Source organism: Staurois parvus, unplaced genomic scaffold, assembly GCF_062004578.1.
Source record: "Staurois parvus isolate SC_StPar_1 unplaced genomic scaffold, SC_StPar_1.0 ptg001886l, whole genome shotgun sequence".
NCBI lineage: Eukaryota > Metazoa > Chordata > Amphibia > Anura > Ranidae > Staurois > Staurois parvus.
In genome coordinates, this window is record NW_028319682.1 from 175173 (window position 1) to 198890 (window position 23718).

At 44.2% G+C, this 23718-nt stretch overlaps 1 protein-coding gene across 1 annotated transcript in view; it reads right to left on the minus strand.

Moving 5' to 3' along the window:
• Window positions 1-23718, minus strand: part of LOC149433876 (neural-cadherin-like) — a 183754-nt gene that overhangs the window by 23402 nt on the left and 136634 nt on the right. Inside the window, exons 23-25 of the mRNA XM_089664339.1 lie at window positions 11310-11515; window positions 8886-9016; window positions 7942-8069 (exon numbers count right to left, since the gene is read on the minus strand). Of these exons, the coding sequence (XP_089520465.1) occupies window positions 7942-8069; window positions 8886-9016; window positions 11310-11515 (465 nt within the window). The remainder of the gene's footprint in view (window positions 1-7941; window positions 8070-8885; window positions 9017-11309; window positions 11516-23718) is intronic.

Genomic DNA, 23718 nt, shown 5'->3' on the forward strand with positions numbered 1-23718 from the left:
CACTGACACCAACGATGGGGCACTATTCCTCCCACTGACACCAACGATGGGGCACTATTCCTCCCACTGACACCAACGATGGGGCACTATTCCTCCCACTGACACCAACGATGGGGCACTATACTTCCCTCTGATACCAACGATGGGGCACTATTCCTCCCACTGCCACCAATGTTGGGGCACTATTGCTCCCCCTGATGCCAATGATGGGGCACTATTCCTCCCACTGACACCAATGATGGGGGCACTATTCCTCCCACTGATACCAATGATGGGGCACTATTCCTCCCACTGACACCAATGATGGGGCACTATTCCCCCCACTGACACCAATGATGGGGCACTATTCCCCCCACTGACACCTATGATGGGGCACTATTCCTCCCATTGACACCAACGACGGGGCACTATTCCTCCCCCCACTGACACCAACGATGGGGCACTATTCCTCCCACTGACACCAATGATGGGGCACTATTCCTCCCACTGACACCAACGATGGGGCACTATTCCTCCCACTTACACCAACGATGGGGCACTATTCCTCCCACTGACACCAACGATGGGGCACTATTCCTCCCACTGACATCAACGATGGGGCACTATACTTCCCTCTGATACCAACGATGGGGCACTATTCCTCCCACTGACACCAATGTTGGGGCACTATTGCTCCCCCTGATGCCAACGATGGGGCACTATTCCCCCCACTGACACCAATGATGGGGCACTATTCCTACCACTGACACCAATGATGGGGCACTATTCCTACCACTGATACCAATGATGGGGCACTATTCCTCCCACTGACATCAGTGATGGGACACTATTCCTCCCACTGACACCAATGACGTGGCACTATTCCCCCCACTGACACCTATGATGGGGCACTATTCCTACCACTGATACCAATGATGGGGCACTATTCCTACCACTGACACCAATGATGGGGCACTATTCCTACCACTGATACCAATGATGGGGCACTATTCCTACCACTGACACCAATGATGGGGCACTATTCCTCCCACTGATACCAATGATGGGGCACTATTCCTCCCACTGCAAAATTACAGTTATGAAGTAGCAACGAAAATAATTTTATGGTTGGGGGTCACCACAACATGAGGAACTGTATTAAGGGGTCGCGGCATTAGAAAGGTTGAGAACCACTGTTCTAAGCAGTTGTCTAGAAAACTGAAACTGAAAATAGTTGACGCTCACAAAGCTGGAGAAGGCTATAAGAAGATAGCAAAGCGTTTTCAGATGTCAATATCCTCTGTTCGGAATGTAATTAAGAAATGGCAGTCATCAGGAACAGTGGAAGTTAAAGCAAGATCTGGAAGACCAAGAAAAATATCAGACAGAACAGCTCGCAGGATTGTGAGAAAAACAATTCAAAACCCACGTTTGACTGCACGATCCCTCCAGAAAGATCTGGCAGACACTGGAGTTGTGGTACACTATTCCACTATAAAGAGATACTTGTACAAATATGGTCTTCATGGAAGAGTCATCAGAAGAAAACCTCTTCTACGTCCTCACCACAAAAATCATCATTTGAACTTTGCAAATGAACATATAGACAAGCCTGATGCATTTTGGAAACAAGTTCTGAGGACCGATGAGGTTAAAATTGAACTTTTTGGCCGGAATGAGCAAAGGTACGTTTGGAGAAGAAGGGGCACAGAATTTAATGAAAAGAACCTCTGTCCAACTGTGAAGCATGGGGTTGGATCAATCATGCTTTGGGGTTGTGTTGCAGCCAGTGGCACAGGGAACATCTCACGAGTAGAAGGAAAAATGGATTCAATAAAATTTTAGCAAATTTTGGATGGTAAGTGGATGCCATCTGTGAAAAAGCTGAAGTTAAAGAGAGGATGGCTTCTACAAATGGATAATGATCCTAAACACACCTCGAAATCCACGGGGGATTACATCAAGAGGCGTAAACTGAAGGTTTTGCCATGGCCTTCACAATCTCCTGACCTCAACATAATTGAAAATCTATGGATAGACCTTAAAAGAGCAGTGCGTGACAGACAGCCCAGAAATCTCAAAGAACTGGAAGACTTTTGTAAGGAAGAATGGGCAAAGATACCTCAAACAAGAATTGAAAGACTCTTGGCTGGCTACAAAAAGCGTTTACAAGCTGTGATACTTGCCAAAGGGGGCAGTACAAGATATTAACTCTGCAGGGTGCCCAAACTTTTGCAGACGCCATTTTTTTGTTTTCTGTTATTTTGAAAGTGTAAATGATGGAAATAAAATCTAACTTTTGTTGACATATTAGAAGAATGTCTAATCTGTAATTTGATGCCTTTTGGAGATTTTTCCATCTTTCCTTGGCTTCTTTATGCACAATAATACAAATTTTTAGCTGGGGTGCCCAAACTTTCGATCCCCACTGTATATGCATATATATGTGTAAATATATATGTATATATATATATATATATATATATATGTGTGTGTGTGCATATATATATATATATGTGTATATATGTATATATATGTATGTGTATATATATATATATGTTGAAAATAATAGCAGTCAGACATCACTAACCGGATCAATCACTGTTTTTGGTAGCAATGATATTTCTACATGGCAAATAATTTCCTAGCAGGTGTAGTAGAGTAATAGAAATCCAACAGACCCCACAGTCATGACATGCATGCTGCTGATTCTGTGTCATTGAATCACTCATTGAAAGGGGCGTGTTCACAATAATAGCCGTGTGGAGTTCTATTAGTGAGGTCAAAAATGCCGTTTCTGAGGCAAAACCAAGAAATAGAGGAGAACTGTGGAATGTGGTCCAATCATCCTGGGCTGAAATACCTGATCACAGGGGCCAGAAGTTGGGTGACTCCATGCAACACAGATGTACAGCAGTTCTCAGAAACAGTGCGACTACAACCAAATATTCATGAAGTCATTCAAAGGAAAGCAAAATCTTCAAACATTTCTCAGTTTATATAGTGAATGTTTGAGTTTGTAAAGAAGAATACAAACACTGCCATTTTTTTGAACCGTCTAATATTCACTTTTCTTCCATTTTTTTAGAGGAACAACACAAATTTGATGTATTTTTCTTCATGTTGTGATTTGGAATAGAATGTGTCGTGTTCCCAATGCATTTGTGTGGATGGAAATAAAAGCTATTAGAAGGATTTTCAGCTTTATTCACTTTTTTCAACACACTGCTATTATAATTAGAGATGAGCGAATTATTCAAAAATTTGATTCGGCTGATTCGCCGAATTTGCGGGAGAAATTTGATTCGATGCGAATTTATTTGCCGCGAATTTAACTTATTTAAAGGGTTTCTAGGCTTCAGAGAGCCTTTATATTAGTGCAGAACACTGTACCTTTAATTTAAATGCCCTTGGAGTCTGCTGGGGAAGAGAAATAATACTGACAGTCAGTATGACATGCAGATGAGTGCCGTCGATCTTAGAATCACCGCACACTTCACTCATTTGGGCAGTCACGGGGCACGACGAAGAAGAAGAAGAAGAATGAAAAGAAGAAGAAGAAGAATGAAAAGAAGAAGAAGAAGAATGAAAAGAAGAATGAAAAGAAGAAGAAGAATGAAAAGAAGAAGAAGAAGAATGAAAAGAAGAATGAAAAGAAGAATGAAAAGAAGAAGAAGAAGAATGAAAAGAAGAAGAAGAATGAAAAGAAGAAGAATGAAAAGAAGAATGAGAAGAAGAATGAAAAGAAGAATGAAAAGAAGAATGAGAAGAAGAATGAAAAGAAGAATGAAAAGAAGAAGAAGAAGAATGAAAAGAAGAAGAAGAATGAAAAGAAGAATGAAAAGAAGAAGAAGAAGAATGAAAAGAAGAAGAAGAAGAATGAAAAGAAGAAGAAGAAGAATGAAAAGAAGAAGAATGAAAAGAAGAATGAAAAGAAGAAGAAGAAGAAGAAGAATGAAAAGCAGAAGAAGAAGAATGAAAAGAAGAAGAAGAAGAATGAAAAGAAGAATGAAAAGAAGAAGAAGAAGAATGAAAAGAAGAAGAAGAAGAAGAATGAAAAGAAGAAGAAGAATGAAAAGAAGAAGAATGAAAAGAAGAATGAAAAGAAGAATTAAAAGAAGAATGAAAAGAAGAATGAAAAGAAGAAGAAGAAGAATGAAAAGAAGAATGAAAAGAAGAAGAAGAAGAATGAAAAGAAGAATGAAAAGAAGAAGAAGAAGAATGAAAAGAAGAAGAAGAATGAAAAGAAGAAGAAGAAGAATGAAAAGAAGAAGAAGAATGAAAAGAAGAATGAGAAGAAGAATGAAAAGAAGAATTAAAAGAAGAATGAGAAGAAGAATGAAAAGAAGAATGAGAAGAAGAATGAAAAGAAGAATGAGAAGAAGAATGAAAAGAAGAAGAAGAAGAATGAAAAGAAGAAGAAGAATGAAAAGAAGAAGAAGAATGAAAAGAAGAATGAAAAGAAGAAGAAAAAGAATGAAAAGAAGAATGAAAAGAAGAAGAAGAATGAAAAGAAGAATGAAAAGAAGAAGAAGAAGAATGAAAAGCAGAAGAAGAAGAATGAAAAGAAGAAGAAGAAGAATGAAAAGAAGAATGAAAAGAAGAAGAAGAAGAATGAAAAAAAGAAGAAGAAGAATGAAAAAAAGAAGAAGAAGAATGAAAAGAAGAATGAGAAGAAGAATGAAAAGAAGAATGAGAAGAAGAATGAAAAGAAGAATGAGAAGAAGAATGAAAAGAAGAAGAAGAAGAATGAAAAGAAGAAGAAGAATGAAAAGAAGGAGAAGAAGAATGAAAAGAAGAAGAAGAAGAATGAAAAGAAGAATGAAAAGAAGAAGAAGAATGAAAAGAAGAATGAAAAGAAGAAGAAGAAGAATGAAAAGCAGAAGAAGAAGAATGAAAAGAAGAAGAATGAAAAGAAGAATGAAAAGAAGAAGAAGAAGAATGAAAAAAAGAAGAAGAAGAATGAAAAGAAGAATGAAAAGAAGAAGAAGAATGAAAAGAAGAAGAAGAAGAATGAAAAGAAGAATGAAAAGAAGAAGAAGAATGAAAAGAAGAATGAAAAGAAGAAGAAGAAGAATGAAAAGCAGAAGAAGAAGAATGAAAAGAAGAAGAATGAAAAGAAGAATGAAAAGAAGAAGAAGAAGAATGAAAAAAAGAAGAAGAAGAATGAAAAGAAGAATGAAAAGAAGAAGAAGAATGAAAAGAAGAAGAAGAAGAATGAAAAGAAGAATGAGAAGAAGAATGCAAAGAAGAATGCAAAGAAGAATGCAAAGAAGAATGAAAAGAAGAATGAAAAGAAGAAGAAGAAGAATGAAAAGAAGAATGAAAAGAAGAAGAAGAATGAAAAGAAGAAGAAGAAGAATGAAAAGAAGAAGAAGAATGAAAAGAAGAATGAAAAGAAGAATGAAAAGAAGAAGAATGAAAAGAAGAAGAAGAATGAAAAGAAGAAGAAGAATGAAAAGAAGAATGAAAAGAAGAAGAAGAATGAAAAGAAGAAGAATTCCAGTACAGCAAAAAGTGTCACTGCAGAGAGCTCCGCTATTTCTTACAGTTCTCTGACAGTTCTGACAGTTCATTTACAGCGGTTGAAACATTGTATCTATTTATTTCCGAATAAAAACATCTGTATCCTAAATGGAAACAAATAGATACAATGTTTCAACCGCTGTAAATGAACTGTCAGAACTGTCAGAGAACTGTCAGAAATAGCGGAGCTCTCTGCAGTGACACTTTTGCCGGCTGATCGGGGAAAATTCGATTCGTGCATCCGAAGTTTGCTAAAATTCGGATTCGATGCAAATCGAGTTTTTCCTAATATTCGAAACGAATTCCACTTCGCCAAGTTCGATTCGCTCATCTCTAATTATAATGAACACAACTGTATATACATATATATATACACACACACAATATAGTATAAAAAAATCTAAATCTATATATATATAGATTTAGATTTTTTATACTATGTTTTTTATAAATTCAATTTATTAGTTTTTTGCTGTCTCTGACCCCGTGTGAACATTTTCCATCACCTTCTGTGCCCCACCTCTGGAACCAGGAGTGAGTTACATTGCTACTTCTCTACTCTATTCAAAAGAAAAACTATTTGGTCTAAAACAGGGGTCTCCAAACTGCGGCCCGAGGGCCAGATGTGGCCGTTTGCTAGCCTTTATCCGGCCCTTGGGGCTCTATTCCTCCCAATGACATGAAGCAGTATTCCTCCCACTGACACCAACGTTGGGGCACTATTCTTTCGACTGACACCAAAGATGGGACACTATTCCCCCCACTGACACCAATGATGGGGCACTATTCCTCCTACTGACACCAATGATGGGGCACTATTCCCCCCACTGACACCAATGATGGGGTACTATTCCCCCCACTGACACCAATGATGGGGCACTATTCCCCCCACTGACACCAATGATGGGACACTATTCCTCCCACTGACACCAACGATGGGGCTTTATTGATAACACTTATGTGGTACTATTTCTCCCATTAATACCAACGATGGGGCACTATTCCTCCCACTGATACCAATGATGGGGCACTATTCCTCCCACTGATACCAATGATGGGGCACTATTCCTCCCACTGACACTAAATATGGGGTACTATTCCTCCCACTGATACCAATGATGGGGCACTATTCCTCCCACTGATACCAATGATGGGGCACTATTCCTCCCACTGATACCAATGATGGGGCACTATTCCTCCCACTGACACTAAATATGGGGTACTATTCCTCCCACTGATACCAATGATGGGGCACTATTCCTCCCACTGATACCAATGATGGGGCACTATTCCTCCCACTGATACCAATGATGGGGCACTATTCCTCCCACTGACACAAACGATGGGGCACTATTCCTCCCACTGATACCAATGATGGGGCACTATTCCTCCCACTGACACCAATGATGGGGCACTATTCTTCCCACTGACACCAATGATGGGGCACTATTCCTCCCACTGATACCAATGATGGGGCACTATTCCTCCCACTGATACCAATGATGGGGCACTATTCCTCCCACTGATACCAATGATGGGGCACTATTCCTCCCACTGACACCAATGATGGGGCACTATTCCTCCCACCGACACCAATGATGGGGCACTATTCCTCCCACTGATACCAATGATGGGGCACTATTCCTCCCACTGACACCAACAATGGGGCACTATTGATAACACTTATGTGGTACTATTCCTCCAATTATTACCAATGGTGGGGCACTACTCTTCCTCCTAATGACCACCATCTCTGAGGCCATGTAACTATTTCTATCCCCACTGGCCACACTCCGGCCCTTTACAGTCTGAAGGACCACAAACCGGCCCCTTGTTTGAGAAGTTTGGAGACCTCTGGTCTAAAATTTGAAATCAGGCTTGCGGTTGGGAGTGTCTTTTTTGTAGGCTAACAAGCAGGGGTGGACTGACAACTCATGGGGCCCCCAGGCAATAGGGGATCATGGGGCCCCTGTGTCCTTGCCCACACTCAAACCACACCCAAAAAAGCCTATGAAAAAGCCTATGAGAGGTTCCAGGGGCATCTCATGGGGCCCCCTGCTGACCCCGGGCCCTCGGGCAGTGTCCAAGTGCCCGCATAGTCAGTCTGCCTCTGCTAACAAGGTAGGGGGTTGCTTAGGTGAGGACTGCAGGCTCTACAATGTGCCGTTACACAGCTTATGCTATGTGTAGTGGACCTTCTGCTTACTCTGATTTTTCTGCACACTGTAAGCTTCTCACAATGTGCATTGGAAGCTGCAACAAGTCAGATAGACCCCCCCCCCTCATTTCTTGGCTGGAAGACATCCAGCAGCATCTAGCCCCTTTCCTCCCCAACCTTACTGTCTGGCCTGCCCCTGTCATTCATTGGATTTCAGATCTTTCCAGCATGGAACTCAGAAAGTTCTGACATAAACAGGTGACAATTTTCCTTGTTACCTCCACTCTTGCACCATCGCTCCTTGGGCTTCGCATATTGCGCGGTCCTCCGATAATAACCTCTTGCCGACTCCTTCCTTTTCAGAAATGATGGCTGAACTACAGTGGTCCAGAGTCAACATCACGGCCTAAAAGAAACACATGTCACCAAGGGGGTCTATTTTAAAAAGAAAAGAAATAATCCCTGTAATGGGTCAAATGTGTTACTTTCCTGTGAGTGTCAGCACCATCCTGTGGCCGTAATGCAGTATTTTCTTGATTGGAGTATTTCAGGAAAATACCACATTATGGCCAATAGATGGAGCTGACGATCATAGGAACAGGTCCAACAGGAAATGAAAGGAAATCTCTCCATTCATGGCACCGCCCCACGTCTGCTAAATAGGCAGTGCATTTCTCCTCGTGATTTTTGCCCGCGTTCCCAACATGCCTAGATGTGAATCTAGACCAGGGGCGGACTGACAACTCATGGGGCCCCTGGGCAATAGGGGATCATGGGGCCCCTGTGTCCTTGCCCAAACTCAAAAAAGCCCATTAAAAAGGTACCAGGGGTATCTCATGGGGCCCCCTACTGACCCCGGGCGCTCGGGCAGTGCCTGAGTTTCCAAATGGTCAGTCCGCCCCTGATCTAGACTAACTCTTTCCAACTCGGGAAAAAATAAAGGTTTTGGTTTTAGAGATATTTTAATTCTACGTTCCAAGTTACTGGAAGAGTTGGGCTCTAATTAAAAAAAAAAAAATCTGGATCCGTGTGACGGCGCTACCCACGGGAACTATTCAGATCGCAACTGTCACTTTTCACCGCAGAATGAAAAAAATTCAAAGGAGAGATGTGATTGATTGCTGCCAGCAATGTCTCCTTTGTGCATAAATCAGCGTCAGTGTAATCGCATTTCTTTCAGCGACTCTGAATATTAAAGTCGTAGTTAAAATAAAGGATTCACCTTGTTCTTTAGCTTGATGTCGAGTCGATGCCAGCCGTTGTCGCTCACGTTCACACTCTCCGGTAGCTGGAGCTGTAGCAGGATGCCGCCAGCTTGTCTGATCGTCAGCCTCGGTACGCCCTGCATGATATCTACGCGGGGAGACAAGAGACCCTGATTAGATGAGTTAGACTAATCAACCGCCTACTGAAGGGTGATAGAATACCCTTCCCGACCAGCAGGGGCAGGACAATGTCAAAGACAGGTCCCAATAGTAGGGAAGTATTGAGGACCCAATGGGGGCTCCATCCCTCTGTGCCATGCTGTCAGTCTAACATAGTTTCCTTGCTGTAATAGTGCAGTAATGCCCCTTTAAGCCACTCAGCTGAACATCACAACCTGATTGACAGAGTAGCTTTAGTACTTTCTAATGCCGGCCATACACAGGTCGAAAATCAGCCGATTTTTCGGCCGGAAAAAAAATCTGCTGATTTTCGCACCATTAGTGGGTTAATTGTTCGGACGTTTTTCGGGCTTTTTGCACATTTTTTTTATCGGCCATGTTGGAAAATTCGTGCCCGATTTTGATGATCGGCCAATTTTCCCGGCAATGATGGGCAAATCAGCCGATCGTTTTACCGATAAAAAATCTGTGCATGAGCTCTGACCTGCAAGAAGAAGAAAAAGAAGAAGAAGAAAAAAGAAAAGAAGAAAAAGAAGAAGAAAACAAAAAGAAGAAAAATAAGAAGAGGAAGAAGAAAAAGAAAAAGAAGATGAAGAAAAATAAGAAGAAGAAAAAGAAGAAGAAAAATAATAATAAGAAGAAACAGAAGAAGAAGAAGAAAAATAATAAGAAGAAGAAACAGAAGAAGTAGAAGAAGAAAAAGAAGAAGAAAAAGAAGAAAAATAATAATAAGAAGAAACAGAAGAAGTAGAAGAAGAAAAAGAAGAAGAAAAAGAACTAAATAATAATAAGAAGAAACAGAAGAAGAAAAAGAAGAAGAAGCAGCAGAAAAAGAAGAAGAATTCCAGTCCGCTATTATATTTTACATGAAAAAGTCTTGCGGTTGCAACAAATGTATCCATTTGTATCCAAATAAAAACATCTGTGTCTGAAATGGATACAAATGGATACATTGTTGCAACCACAAGACTTTCATGTAAAATATAATAGCGGAGCTCTCTGCAGGGACAGAAGTAATTATGGGGTTAAATGCCGGCCGTAGACGGGACGAAAATCGGTAGATTTTTTTACTGTTGGTGGTAACGTTGGCCGATCGAACAACTGATTTTTCATTTTTTTTAAAAAAATGGCCGGTTTTCGACCGGTCTATGGCCTGCTTAAGGAATATGTTAACATTTTTGGGGCAGACTCGATGGGCCACTTGTTTTTTTTTTGGGGGGGGTTGCCTTTTGTTACTTTTCTATGTTTCTAAAATCCTTTAAATGTACATTTAGATACAACTATTATAAATACCTTACTCTGTCTCCTTTGTCTCTTGCACAGCAGCTCTCACAAGGGAGGAGCAACATTAGGGGCCAAATGGAGATCCATTCCTATGCGCCATGCTGTCAGTCTAACATAGTTTCCTTGCTGTCATAGTGCAGTAATGCCCCTTTAAACCACTCAGCCAAACATCGCAACCTGATGGACAGAGCAGCTTTACTACTTTCTAAGGAATATGTTAACATTTTGGGGCAGACTCAATGGGCCACTTGTTTGTTTTTTTTGTTTTTTGGGGGTTTTTTTGTCTGTCGACACTTTTCTATGTTTCTAAAATCCTTTAAATGTACATTTAGATACAGTTATTATAAATACCTTACTCTGTCTCCTTTGTCCCTTGCACAGCAGCTCTCAGGCTGGGAGGAGGGAGGAGCAACACTAGGGGCCAAATGGGGCTCCATTCCTATGTGCCTTGCTGTCAGTCTAACATAGTTTCCTTGCTGTCATAGTGTAGTAATGCCCCTTTAAACCACTCAGCCAAACATCGCAACCTGGCCACAGCTCATTTCTCCAGACCTGCCCTGGACTGACGGAGCGGCTTCAGTACTTTCTGAGAAACGTGTTAAAATCTTTTAAATGAACATTATGAATACCTTATTCTATCTGTTTATTCCCTTGCACAGCAGCACTCAGGCTGGGAAGGGGTAGGAGCAACAGTAGGGGCCAGATGGGGCTCCATGCCTATGTGCCATGCTGTCAGTCTAACACAGTTTCCCTGCTGTCATAGTATGGTAATGGCCAGGGGCGGACTGACAACTCATGGGGCCCCCAGGCAATAGGGGATCATGGGGCCCCTGTGTCCTTGCCCAAACTCAAAAAAGCCTATGAAAAAGGTACCAGGGGCATCTTATGGGCCCCCTACTGACCCCAGGCCCTCGGGCAATGCCCAAAGTTCCAAATGGTCAGTCCGCCCCTGGTAATGGCCCTTAAGCCTCTCTTACCAACAGACAAGGAATCCTCTGCGTCCTGGTTGGACACCAATCCGTGGTACAATAGAATCCCATCCGACTGGTCACTGATGAACTCCAGAGATAGATGGATCTCAGAGCAGAATTTTATTGGAGGGAACCAAGTGTATCCATTGCCATGGAAACTACGGAGGGTCAGCTGACAGAGCGGTCCACGGAACTGCGGCAGGCACTGGCACCTGAGACCAAGCCAAAAAACATATTTGTTAGGCTTAGTGAATTTACATCTGGTAACAATATTTCATAAACAAAAGATATATGCAATGGGAAACAGAGCTCAAATATTGTCTTGATACAATAAAATGATAATTATTCAAAAATAGTTGCTATATGTAGTCCTTGAGTGGTGGAATCATAATACTGAAAAAATCCCCATTTCCTAGAAAATCTTTAAGTAAGTTTGAACAAACCACTGCCAGTGATGTATGCCACTAACCCACATGGAAGAAAAATATATTTTAAATATATTTAAAAAATATTCTTCACATATATATTTGACATATATAACTATAATACTACAACTTTGGCCGTATTCAATATATTTAAAAAAAAAATTAAATTATATATATATATATATATATATACTGTATGTTGAAATGCGTTTTTTATATACAAAATATATGAAAATTATTTTTAAAAATATATTTTTTTTAAATATATTCTTCAGATTTTTTTTTAACATATAAAAAAGTAACTTTTACATATATTTTTACTTATATTTCTAAATGCATTCCAAAAATGTAGATTAAATGTATTATTAAAGACATACAGTATATTTGAAAATGTATTTTTAAAAATATTTTTCATATATTTTGTAATACATAAAAAACGCATTTCAACATACAGTATATATGTATTTATTTATTTTTTTAAATATATTGAATACAGCCAAAATTTCAAATATATGTCAATATATTTGGGAAGAATATTTTTAAAATGTATGTAAAATATATTTTCCTTCCATTTGGGAAAGTACAACACCACAGTGAAATTATATGAAGTCTTCTGCTCCCACTGTGCTCTCCATCCACATTCAGAACAGCACACTCACCTGATAGAAGGGACTTTAAATAATAAAGGTCTTAAAAATGCTCAAAATTCTTCATATATTTACCGTAGGCATAGAGACAGGGCTTCCACCTCCTTAGAACTTCAATTGCCGTAGGAATCATTATTAGTTAAATGGCAGAAAGACGTGAGAAAGCAAACCCATAGTATATTAATGTCCCTTTAAGCCGCTCAGCTGTACATCACAACCATCTCATTTATCCCTCCTTGCCCTGGACCATGGGATCCCAGGGAGGAAAGAGGGATGCTAATTGGCTGCTGCCACTTTGGAACCTGTTTCCACCCTTAGAAATGGGCAGGATTAATGATGCGGACTGTCAATCCCCACGTCTGCACCATTAGCCTTTCCCTCTGGAGACAACGCAGAGCAGGTGCAGAGGGAAATGTGGTTCCCTGGATGCTGCAGTCCTGGGTCAGAGTGGACAGTGTGGACTAATTCTTCCAGAGTTTTGGGGAAGAGAGAGGAGCCTGACCCACCCAATATTCTGATCAGGGAAAGAAGGAGCCTGTGCTAAACAGAGAATGGTGTTGTCACAGTCAGGGGTCAGGCTGGGAGACCAGTAGTTATAGCAGTAGAGAGGTTCACATCAACCAGCAGGATAAGTACATGAGAAGGTCACCCTGGTGATGTGGGCTCACCTGAGGCATGAGGTCTAAGCACTAACCGGACTTCACCAGAGCTCCTATTTGAGGATATGGGTTTCACAGTGTGCAAGTACTAAGTTGTGGTCCTCAAGATCACCCCACCAGGAGGTGAGCAAGCCAGGATCCAGTGGCAGATATAGCAGGTAGGGATCAAGCAGAAGTGTAGTCAGTAAGCAAGTCAAAGGTCGGTAGCAAGAGGTTGTAGGTTGGGATCAAATAGAAGTGTAGGCGAGGAGCAAGCCAAAGGTTGGTAATTAGTGGTAGTGAAGATACGCACTGTAGCAGGAGCAAAAGGAGCAAGATATTGGCTGGAGAAAGCACAATAATCTGGCAAACAGGAAATGCAGAGACATGACTTAAATCAGGAAGTTCATGGGAAGAGCAAAGGGTCCAAGGTTCACCTGAAACAAGACACAAAGCAAGGTTGTCTAAGAAATCAGGCAGGGAGCTGTCCAGCATCTCGGTGGCACAGCGAGAAGAAACACAGGCAGACACCACAGGTTCTGGGTTCAGATCCACATCCCAACAGCTGTGCTGCCGTTTGAGTAGAGGGCCAAACCTGCAGACCTGGATAAGACTGCTGGCTCCAGAGGACACATAGAGACAGACTGCAGTGAGCTACAATAGCAGATCATCATAGGGCAGAGCCACATACAGACAAGACAACTCGAGCTGTGAACAGGCCTGAGGACTCCGGAGAGGGAGAAGGGATCAGATCCAACAATGCTGAATTGAGAGGGAAGTTGCTATGTGAATAGTTTGACCTCTCGTCTGGTGTTCAGGGGACTGCCGGAGAACAGTGGCTTGTGGTAGGATTTCCCTTGGCCACCAAGGTTTTTTGATTTACCTGCATTGTATAAACTTTGCTCCCACACAGGAACAGCTCAGAATTCCTTCTTTTGGGGCATCTTTGTTTCTATCTTGGAACTACAAATACTCTACAGTATAGACAGAGCGTTCCATCTGGTGACTCGAGGCCTCAACGTCGGCATACTATGATTGGGAAACAACTGGCCAGTAGACTAATTAGGGTCCTTTCCTTATAATTAGGCCACATATACAGTATAGTGTTCTTAGATGTGTGATTGTATTTGGCATGGAATGTATCATTAGCTTGTATTGCCTTTGTTATACTGTTCAGCCTGATGTTTCCTCCACAAGGGTCTGTGAGTTTGAATAAAGTTAGGGTGAAGCAATGGGCCAGTGACTCCAAACTGTGGCGGCCCTTTGCTTGCCTTTATCCAGCCCTTGGGGCAGTATTCCTCCCACTGATACAAGACACTATTCTGCCAAATTATATCAATGATGGGGTACTATTCATCCAATTGACGCCAACAATGTGGCACTATTCCTCTGAATGATACCGACAATGGGGCACTTTTCCTCCCAATGATACCAATGATGGGGTACTATTCCTGCCAATGATACCAATGATGGGGCACTATTCCTCCCACTGACACCAATGATGGGGCACTACACCTCCCAATGATACCAATGATGGGGCACTATTCCTGCCAATGACACCAATGATGGGGCACTATTCCTCCCACTGACACCAATGATGGGGCACTACACCTCCCAATGATACCAATGATAGGGCACTATTCCCAATGACACTAATGATGGGGCACTATTCCTCCCAATGACACCAATGATGGGGCACTATTCCTCCCAATGATACCAATGATGGGGCACTATTCCTCCCTCTGATACCAATGATGGGGCACTATTCCTCCCAATGATACCTATGATGGAGCACTATTCCTCCCACTGATACCAATGATGGGGCACTATTACTCCCAATGATACCAATGATGGGGCACTATTCCTCCCACCGATACCAATGACGGGGCACTATTCCTCCCACTGATACCAATGATGGGGCACTATTCCTCCCACTGATACCAATGATGGGGCACTATTCCTCCCTCTGATACCAATGATGGGGCACTATTCCTCCCACTGATACCAATGACGGGGCACTATTCCTCCCACTGATACCAATGATGGGCACTATTCCTCCCACTGACACCAATGATGGGGCACTATTCCTCCCACTGATACCAAGGATGGGGCACTATTCCTCCCACTGATACCAATGATGGGGCACTATTCCTCCCAAAGATACCAAAGATGGGGCACTATTCCTTCCGAAGATACCAGTGATGGGGCACTATTCCTTACCTATATGGTGATATATACTGATGCCAAGAAAATTTCCACACACACTGGCCACTGTCTAGTCCCCCTAAAGTCCAAAGAACAATAAACTGGACCTTTGTTTTGAAAGTTTGGGGACCCTGGTTTAGGAATTTCAATGGTGAGGCTGTACAATGGTGGGGGTGTACAGTGATGCATATACCTTTATCTGAAACACATCCCATGCATAGAACAGGCTCTTGACACTTCCCATTTCTGGGTCCCATTATGGGTGGACTCCCTCCTCCATTAAAAATCACATTGTAGAGTGTGCGGCCTCCCCTGCTCTCCCATAGGACCAAAGACCCTATACCTCAAGGAACACTTTCTTATTATTATTATTATACAGTATTTATAAAGCGCCAATAGTTCGCTCAGCGCTGTACATTACAAAGGGGGACAGAACATGTGACAGAACAATGCAAAACATGAGGGGATCGAGGGCCCTGCTCTTTCGAGCTTACAATCTAGGAGGGAGGGGATGGTGGCACAGGAGGAGATAGCTGTGGGGGATGGAGTGGTAGGAAGAGTGGAGGAGGTCGGCAAGTTAGCAGGGGGTGGGGTAGGCTTCCCTGAAGAGATGGGTTTTCAGGGTGCGCCTAAAGGAGAGGAGAGTAGGTGATAATCTGATGGGTTGGGGCAGGGAGTTCCAGAGGATGGGTGACACCCTGGAGAAGTCCTGGAGGCAGGCATGGGAGGAGGAGACCAGGGAACTAGAGAGAAGGAGGTCTTGTGGGGAGCGGAGTGTGCGTGCTGGGCGGTACTTGGATATTAGGTCAGTGATGTAGTTCGGGGCAGTATGGTGGACAGCTTTGTACGTCAGCGTTAGGATTTTGAATTTGATCCGTTGCGCAATCGGAAGCCAGTGGAGGGATTGGCAGAGGGGGGTGGCGGAGACAGAGCGGTTGGAAAGGTGAATGAGTCTGGCAGCCGTATTCAGGATCGACTGAAGCGGGGATAGCCAGCGGCGAGGCAGGCCAGTGAGGAGGGAGTTGCAGTAGTCGAGTCGTGATATGATGAGGGAGTGGATGAGCTGTTTAGTGGTTTCTAGGGTTAGGAACGTGCGGATTTTGGCGATGTTGCGGAGGTAGAGTCTGCGCGAGTTTGTTAAAGATTGGACTTGGGGCTGGAAGGATAGGTTGGAGTCCAGAATGACACCCAGTACTCTGGCCTGCAGGGCGGGTTTGATGGTAGCGTTGTTGGATGTGACGGAGAAATCAATGGGGGGTGGTGTCCGGGCTGGGGGGAAGACAAGAAACTCGGTTTTGGAGAGGTTCAATTTAAGGAAGTGGAGCGACATCCAGTCTGATATGTCGCTCAGTAGGTGTGTGATTCGGGCGGAGACCAAGGGGGTGAGGTGGGGGGTTGAGAGATAGATTTGTGTGTCATCGGCATAGAGGTGGTAGTTGAAGCCGTGAGAGTGTATGAGTTGGCCAAGGGAGGAGGTATAGATGGAGAAGAGAAGGGGCCCGAGGACAGAGCCTTGAGGGACCCCAACAGAGAGGGGGAGTGAGGGGGAGGTGGTAGCATTATAGGTAACGCTGAAGGAGCGTTGTGACAGGTAGGATGAGAGCCAGGAGAGAGCAGAATCTCTGAGGCCGAGGGAGTGTAGTTTTTTGAGGAGGAGGGGGTGGTCGACTGTGTCAAAGGCCGCAGAGAGGTCAAGGAGTAGGAGCACTGAATAGTGGCCATTAGCTTTGGCGGTTAGCAGGTCGTTGGAGAGTTTGAGTAAGGCAGTTTCGGTGGAGTGTAGGGGACGGAAGCCGGACTGTAGGGGATCGAGGAGGTTGTTGTCGTTGAGGTGAGAGCATAGGCGGGTGTAGACTAGGCGCTCGAGGAGTTTAGATGTAAATGGGAGCAGGGAGATGGGTCTGAGGTTGTTCGGGTCATTGGGGTCCAGGGAGGGCTTTTTAAGTATGGGGGTGATGTGTGCATGTTTCAGAGGGGAGGGGAAAGTGCCTGAGGAGAGGGAGAGATTGAAGATGTGGGTGAGGGAGCGTAGGATGGAGGAGGAGGAAGGTCGTAAGAGTTGTGAGGGGATAGGGTCGAGGGGGCAGGTGGTGAGGTGGGCATCAGAGAGGATCTTGGAGACTTCCTCGATGGTAGTAAGGTCAAAGGTGCGGAGTGTGGGGGGAGCTTCAGTATGAGGAATGTAGGGTGGGGTGGAAGAGGAGGTCAGAGCAGTGGTGGGGCTGTGGGAGAGGGGTGATGAGGGGGTAGCTGAGTGAGGGTGAAGGGGGTTGGAGAGAGTTTGAGCAGCGACGAAGTCCCTGCGGGTTATGTCGAGGGGGAGGGGGGATAAGGGGGTAGCTGTGTGAGAGGGGACGGGTTGAGAGGGTGTGTGAGTTGCGGCAATGTCCTTGCGAATTGTGTCAATCTTGTTTTTGAAGTGATTGGCAATCTCAAGGGCAGTGAGTGAGGTGCTGGGTGGAGGTGGGGGTGGAGAGAGTAGAGAGTTGAAGGCAGAGAAGAGTCGGCGAGGATTGGAGGAGAGGGCCTTGATGAGGGTCAAGAAGTAGGCCTGTTTGGCAGCATGGAGGGAGGAGGTGTAGGTGCGGAAGGCAGATTTATAGCGGGTGAAGGCTTGTTGGGATTTGGTTTTGCGCCATAGTCACTCCAGGGCACGACTTTGTCGTTTGAGGGTTTTGGTGTGATCTGTCTGCCAGGGCTGGAGCGGTCGGGGTCTGATGTTGCGTGTGGTTAAAGGCGCTAGTGAGTCAAGGGCTGTTGAGAGCGCATTGTTGTAGGCGGTCAAAGCCAAGTCGGGGCAGGACAGGGGGAGGATGCTGTCGTGGAGTTGATCAGCTGCAGAGTGGAGGGAGGCAGGGTTAAGGTTGCGGAGGTTACGGTTGGTAATAGTGTGACATTTGGAGGGGTAGGCGTTGGAGGACGAGGAGATAGAGAAGGTGATCAGGTTGTGGTCAGAGAGAGGGAAGGAGGTGTTAGTGAGGTTGTGGGGGGCGCAGCAGTTGGAGAAGACAAGGTCCAGGATATTTCCGTCGGAGTGGGTGGTGGATTGTATGCACTGTGCAAGTGCAAAGGAGGAGGTTAAGTGGAGGAGACGGGCTGTGTCCGGGTTGTCGAGGTTGACAGGGATGTTGAAATCCCCAAGGATGATAGTGGGTAGCTCAGAGGAGAGGAAGAAGGGTAGCCAGGAGGAGAAGTCTTCCAGGAAGCGGGGTATGGATCCAGGAGGCCGGTATATCACAGCAATCTTCAGGGGGGTTGGGGAGAATAGTCGGACGCAGTGGGCCTCGAAGGAGGAGAAGGATAGGGAGGGGGGGTTTGGGAGGACTCGGAAGGTGCTCTGCGGTGACAGGAGCAGACCAACCCCACCACCTTTACGACCGTTAGGCCTGGGTGAGTGGGTCCAGGTGAGACCTCCGTAGGAGAGTGCAGCAGGGGAGGTAGAGTCAGTGGGCTGGATCCAGGTTTCCGTGATCGCTAGGAGGTTGAGGGAGCGGGAAACAAAGAGGTCGTGGATGGCGGTAAGCTTGTTGCACACCGAACGGGCGTTCAGGAGTGCACATGAAAACGGGGGGGAGATTTTAGGGAGCAGGGGGACAGATATTAAGTTGTGGGGGTTGCAGTAGGACGTGGAGGTGGGAGGGTGTTGAGCGGGTGAGGGAGGTATACCCTCAACGTGAAGTGACCTTGCCTCCAGCCAATGCACCACTGCATGCAGTTTACCCTATAGGTATTATTTCACACATAAACGCAGTGCCTACATTTCAGTATTAATAAAAAACTATTTTTTTAAATACTGATGTTTTTGTGGCTGCCTTAATGTCCCATGGGAGACCATTTTCTTTATGATTTAGTCAAGGGACGTTGTAGCCTTTGACTGATGATAATTCACCTACCTCCATGACAGTAACATCTGCCAGCAAACTATCTAACTATGTAAATTTTTTTTTTCTTTTACCATGGCATACCCTTTAAATAGTGCTAATCATTCCAAATTTGACCTTTAAACGTGGTAGAGGCCATTGCAGAACGTGCATGATCAGTTCCTGCGATGTTCATAGGTCTAGCTGACAAAACCCGAGGGACAGGTGCTTCTTGACAAAATGGTTAAGCAGCTGCAATCAGATTTAGACTGGGATTATAGAAATACCATCAGTGCATACATTACACAAACATCTTTTTTTCTGGCAGAACAGCATTTAATGAATACAAATGACTCCTCCATCTGCCGGGGCCGCTCTTCTAATCCCTTCCCTCCACTCTGATTTCTATAAAATATATCGCTAAGCCTTGCCGAGCGGAACAGCGTGCTAAAAAATGAACAAAGATGTCTGCGAAAAAATTATTTAAAGTGCTTCTAAGAATATTACGGGTTGACGGCATCAGAGGCAAACCGGGGGGCTTAATCTGTCTTGGCTGCGGCGGCAGCGAGAACCGACGCAGGGGGAGGAAATTACTCAAATTAATAAATTATATTGGATTGCAGTAAAGGAAAGAAAATCTAAAATATGTAACAGATTTTAAAGACCCATAACGCCTCTTCTGTATTTATCATATGGTAAGGCAGGGCAATGAAATCATCAACTTTGTAATTTGTTTCCAAGACTTATTTTGTTTTGTTTTTCCAGGCTCTGGAATTAAAACATAAGTAAACCTAGGAGCAAATCTGTAACATGGATGTATTAGCCGCACAAGTTTTTGCTTTTCAGTTGCTGAACAGTTTCAGCTAGTACAGAAAATACTTGTTAGGCTTGGTTCACACCTACACCCAGCAGGGGTGCCTTTCCATTCACTTTTTGCACGTGCCTGTTCATTAATTTCAATGGGCTGTCCTACGTTCAAAAAACACGGAAAAGAAGTCCCTTTTATATGTAGTGCTACTCCCATAGGGGCCACTGGTAATAGCTTGTTCTTCCCAAATAGGGGCTACCCCTCCCCCAAGCACCAGTCCATACACACCAGCTCCAATAATTGTAGGGTAGGGGTCTCCAAACTTTCTAAACAAGGGGCCAGTTTACTGTTCTTTAGACTTTAGGGGGAGACTGCGGCCAGTGGGAGTAGAAAATGTCCTGGTATCAAAACAATGAGTAAACAATGCCACATCTTTAGTGGAAGGAATAATGTCCCATCATTGGTGTCAGTGGGAGGAATAGTGCCCCATCTTTGATATCAGTGGGAGGAATAGTGCCCCATTATTGGTGTCAGTGGGAGGAATAGTGCCCCATCATTGCTGTCAGTGGGAGGAATAGTGCTCCATCATTGGTGTCAGTGGGAGGAATAGTGTCCCATCATTGGTATCAGTGGAAGGAATAGTGCCCCATCATTGGTAACAGTGGGAGGAATAGTGCCCCATCATTGGTAACAGTGGGAGGAATAGTGCCCCATCATTGGTATCAGTGGAGGGAACAGTGCCACATCATTGGTGTCAATGGGTGGAATAGTGCCCCATCATTGGTATCAGTTAGAGGAATAGTGCCCCATCATTGGTGTCAGTGGGAGGAATAGTGCCCCATCACTGGTATCAGTGGGAGGAATAGTGCCCCATCATTGGTGTCAATGGGTGGAATAGTGCCCCATCATTGGTATCAGTGGGAGGAATAGTGCCCCATCATTGGTATCAGTGGGAGGAATAGTGCCCCATCATTGGTATCAGTGGGAGGAATAGTGCCCCATCATTGGTATCAGTGGGAGGAATAGTGCCCCATCATTGGTATTAGTTGGAGGAATAGTTCCCCATCATTGGTATCAGTGGAAAGAATAGTGCCCCATCATTGGTATCAGTGGGAGGAATAGTTCCCCATCATTGGTATCAGTGGGAGGAATAGTGCCCCATCATTGGTATTAGTGGAAAGAATAGTGCCCCATCATTGGTATCAGTGGGAGGAATAGTTCCCCATCATTGGTATTAGTGGGAGGAATAGTGCCCCATCATTGGTATTAGTAGGAGGAATAGCGCCCCATCATTGGTATTAGTGGGAGGAATAGTGCCCCATCATTGGTGTCAGTGGGAGGAATAGTTCCCCATCATTGGTATCAGTGGGAGGAATAGTTTCCCATCATTGGTATCAGTGGGAGGAATAGTTCCCCATCATTGGTATCAGTGGGAGGAATAGTGCCCCATCATTGGTATCAGTGGAAAGAATAGTGCCCCATCATTGGTATCAGTGGGAGGAATAGTGCCCCATCAATGGTGTCAATGGGTAGAATAGTACCCATCATTGGCATCAGTGGGAGAAATAGTGCCCCCATTGTTGATGTCAGTAGGAACAGTGTCACATGGGGTTGATAAAGGCAAGTAAAGGCCCACATCTGGCCCACGGGCAGCAGTTTGGAGACCACAGGTCTAGGGGATGTCTTTTAATATGCACTGCTTAAAAAACTTTAAACAAGAGAGAGTTTAGGGTCTGGGATATTCCAAAACACTTGCACAATAACAGGAGGACACCTTTCTCTAAGCTCCCATACATGGATTCTGCTTAGGATGCAGAGAAATGGCCAGTGCTCCAGGAGACCCTATTAGAGCCATCCCAGTCCATAGCTACCTCTGGCACTTAAATCCCAAAAGCACAGAGTCACCCGGGATCATTGTTCAGGGTCAGTACTCACAAGTCCCGGGACAGCTGCATACCTTCCAGCTTCCTCCGGACACATTCCAGTGACTGAGACAATCCTTCTCTAGACCAGATTCCATGGGGTTTTGTCCCACAGCCAGGTATTTACTCACAATGCCCCAGGAGCTGTCTGCCACCCAGACTCCACAGGTAGAACCTCCTTGAGGCAGATAAAAGATCCTTCTGCTTCAAGACTTCAGGATAGTGCCCTCCAGCAAATATAATCTGTTGATAATTTTACCCCAGGCCCCCAGCCCAGCACCTGCTGAGGTCCAGACTGTAATCCTTCACTCGCTTCAACTATGCCTAGGAGCAACAGCCCCCCTGAGACTTGGAACCCTCCTGGAGAGGAAAGAACAATCTGCTCAGGCCATTTGCACATTCATCACCTCATCAGCCACCTAGGTCAGTGTTTGGCACAGGGATTAGGTGGTTTATGGTACATGGTTAAGATTTAGGGTGGGGGGGGGTAGAGTGCCCACTCAGTACCAGAACAGGTTCATCTAGTCCCCGGAGTAAGAATGCTTTACTGCGCCCCTTCCCCAGTGGTAATGCATGCCACAAAATGGGTGTGCCACTCTGTGCCTTTTTTTCTGCCTGGCTGCCCATGGCTGGCATTGAGTGGGCATTGTCCTGCACATACCTGGCTAATTGCTTGCTTTCTAGCAGCTAGAGGGCAGAAGTACATGCATGGTGTGTTTTTCGTGTCAGCTGTGGGCAGATTGGGTGGGGAATGGGGATGTTGGAGCACAGTGTGGCTGTAGTATCTATCCAAGTACACATGAAGTCATGGCCCACTGGTTTCCAACCACTGATCTGGAGCGTGCACACAATGAGGAGGTGCCTTGACCCCTGCTTCTCAAGCTGAAGATTTTAACACAGACCTGTAGTGATTCTGTCCAATGCAGTCGTGTCTTTAATACTTTTAGAATGTGTCAATGCTAGGATGCAACCAGACTGATATTTTTTGAGGGTTCTGTAGGTTTTTCCTAAGCCTGGTGGATGACTGCTTCAACCTGTTGCTGGAAAGAGGTTCCAGTAAGCAGTGTGGGAAGGGTTGACCACTAGGTCATGGACATTTATCTGCTCGGGGGGAGGGGGGGGGTAGACTAATAGCTTTGGAACCTGAAACTAAAGGTAAGTCATTGTTTTACATTCCAACTGGTGGCACTATTGTATTGGTGTGGTCCCCGTAGGGCAGGGGTGTCAAACTCCAATTCACTGCGGGCCATATCAGCATTATGGTTGCCCTCAAAGGGCCGGTTATATCTGTAAGACTAGATGTCCAGAGCACCCCACCCTCATTACACGGTCTCCTTAACCACTTCCTGTCCGGACACTTTTACCCCCTTCCTGTCCAGGCCAATTTTCAGCTTTCGGCGCTCTCACATTGTGAATGACAATTACTCAGGCTTACAACACTGTATCTAAATGAAATTATTATCATTTTTTTCAAACAAATAGAGCTTTAATTTGGTGTTATTTAATCATCACTGGGGTTTTTATTTTTTGCTAGAAAAATGAAAAAAGACTGAAAATTTTGAAAAAAAACATGTTTTTCTTAGTATTTGATACTAAATTTTGCAAATAAATATACTTTCTTCATAAATTTAGGCCAAAATCCATTGTGCTACATTTTGTTGGTAGACATAACCCAAATCAGTGTGTATTATTTAGTCTTTGTGAAAGTTATAGAGTCCACAGACCACGGTATATATATTTGATATATTTGAAAATGTATCAATCCTGATGCACGGACTACCTATATAATTTCTTGGGGCCCTAAAATGCCAGGACAGTACAAATACCCCCCAAATGACCCCTTTTTGGAAAGTAGACAGTCTGAGGTATTTAATGAGAGGCATGGGGAGTTTTTTGAAGTTGTCATTTTT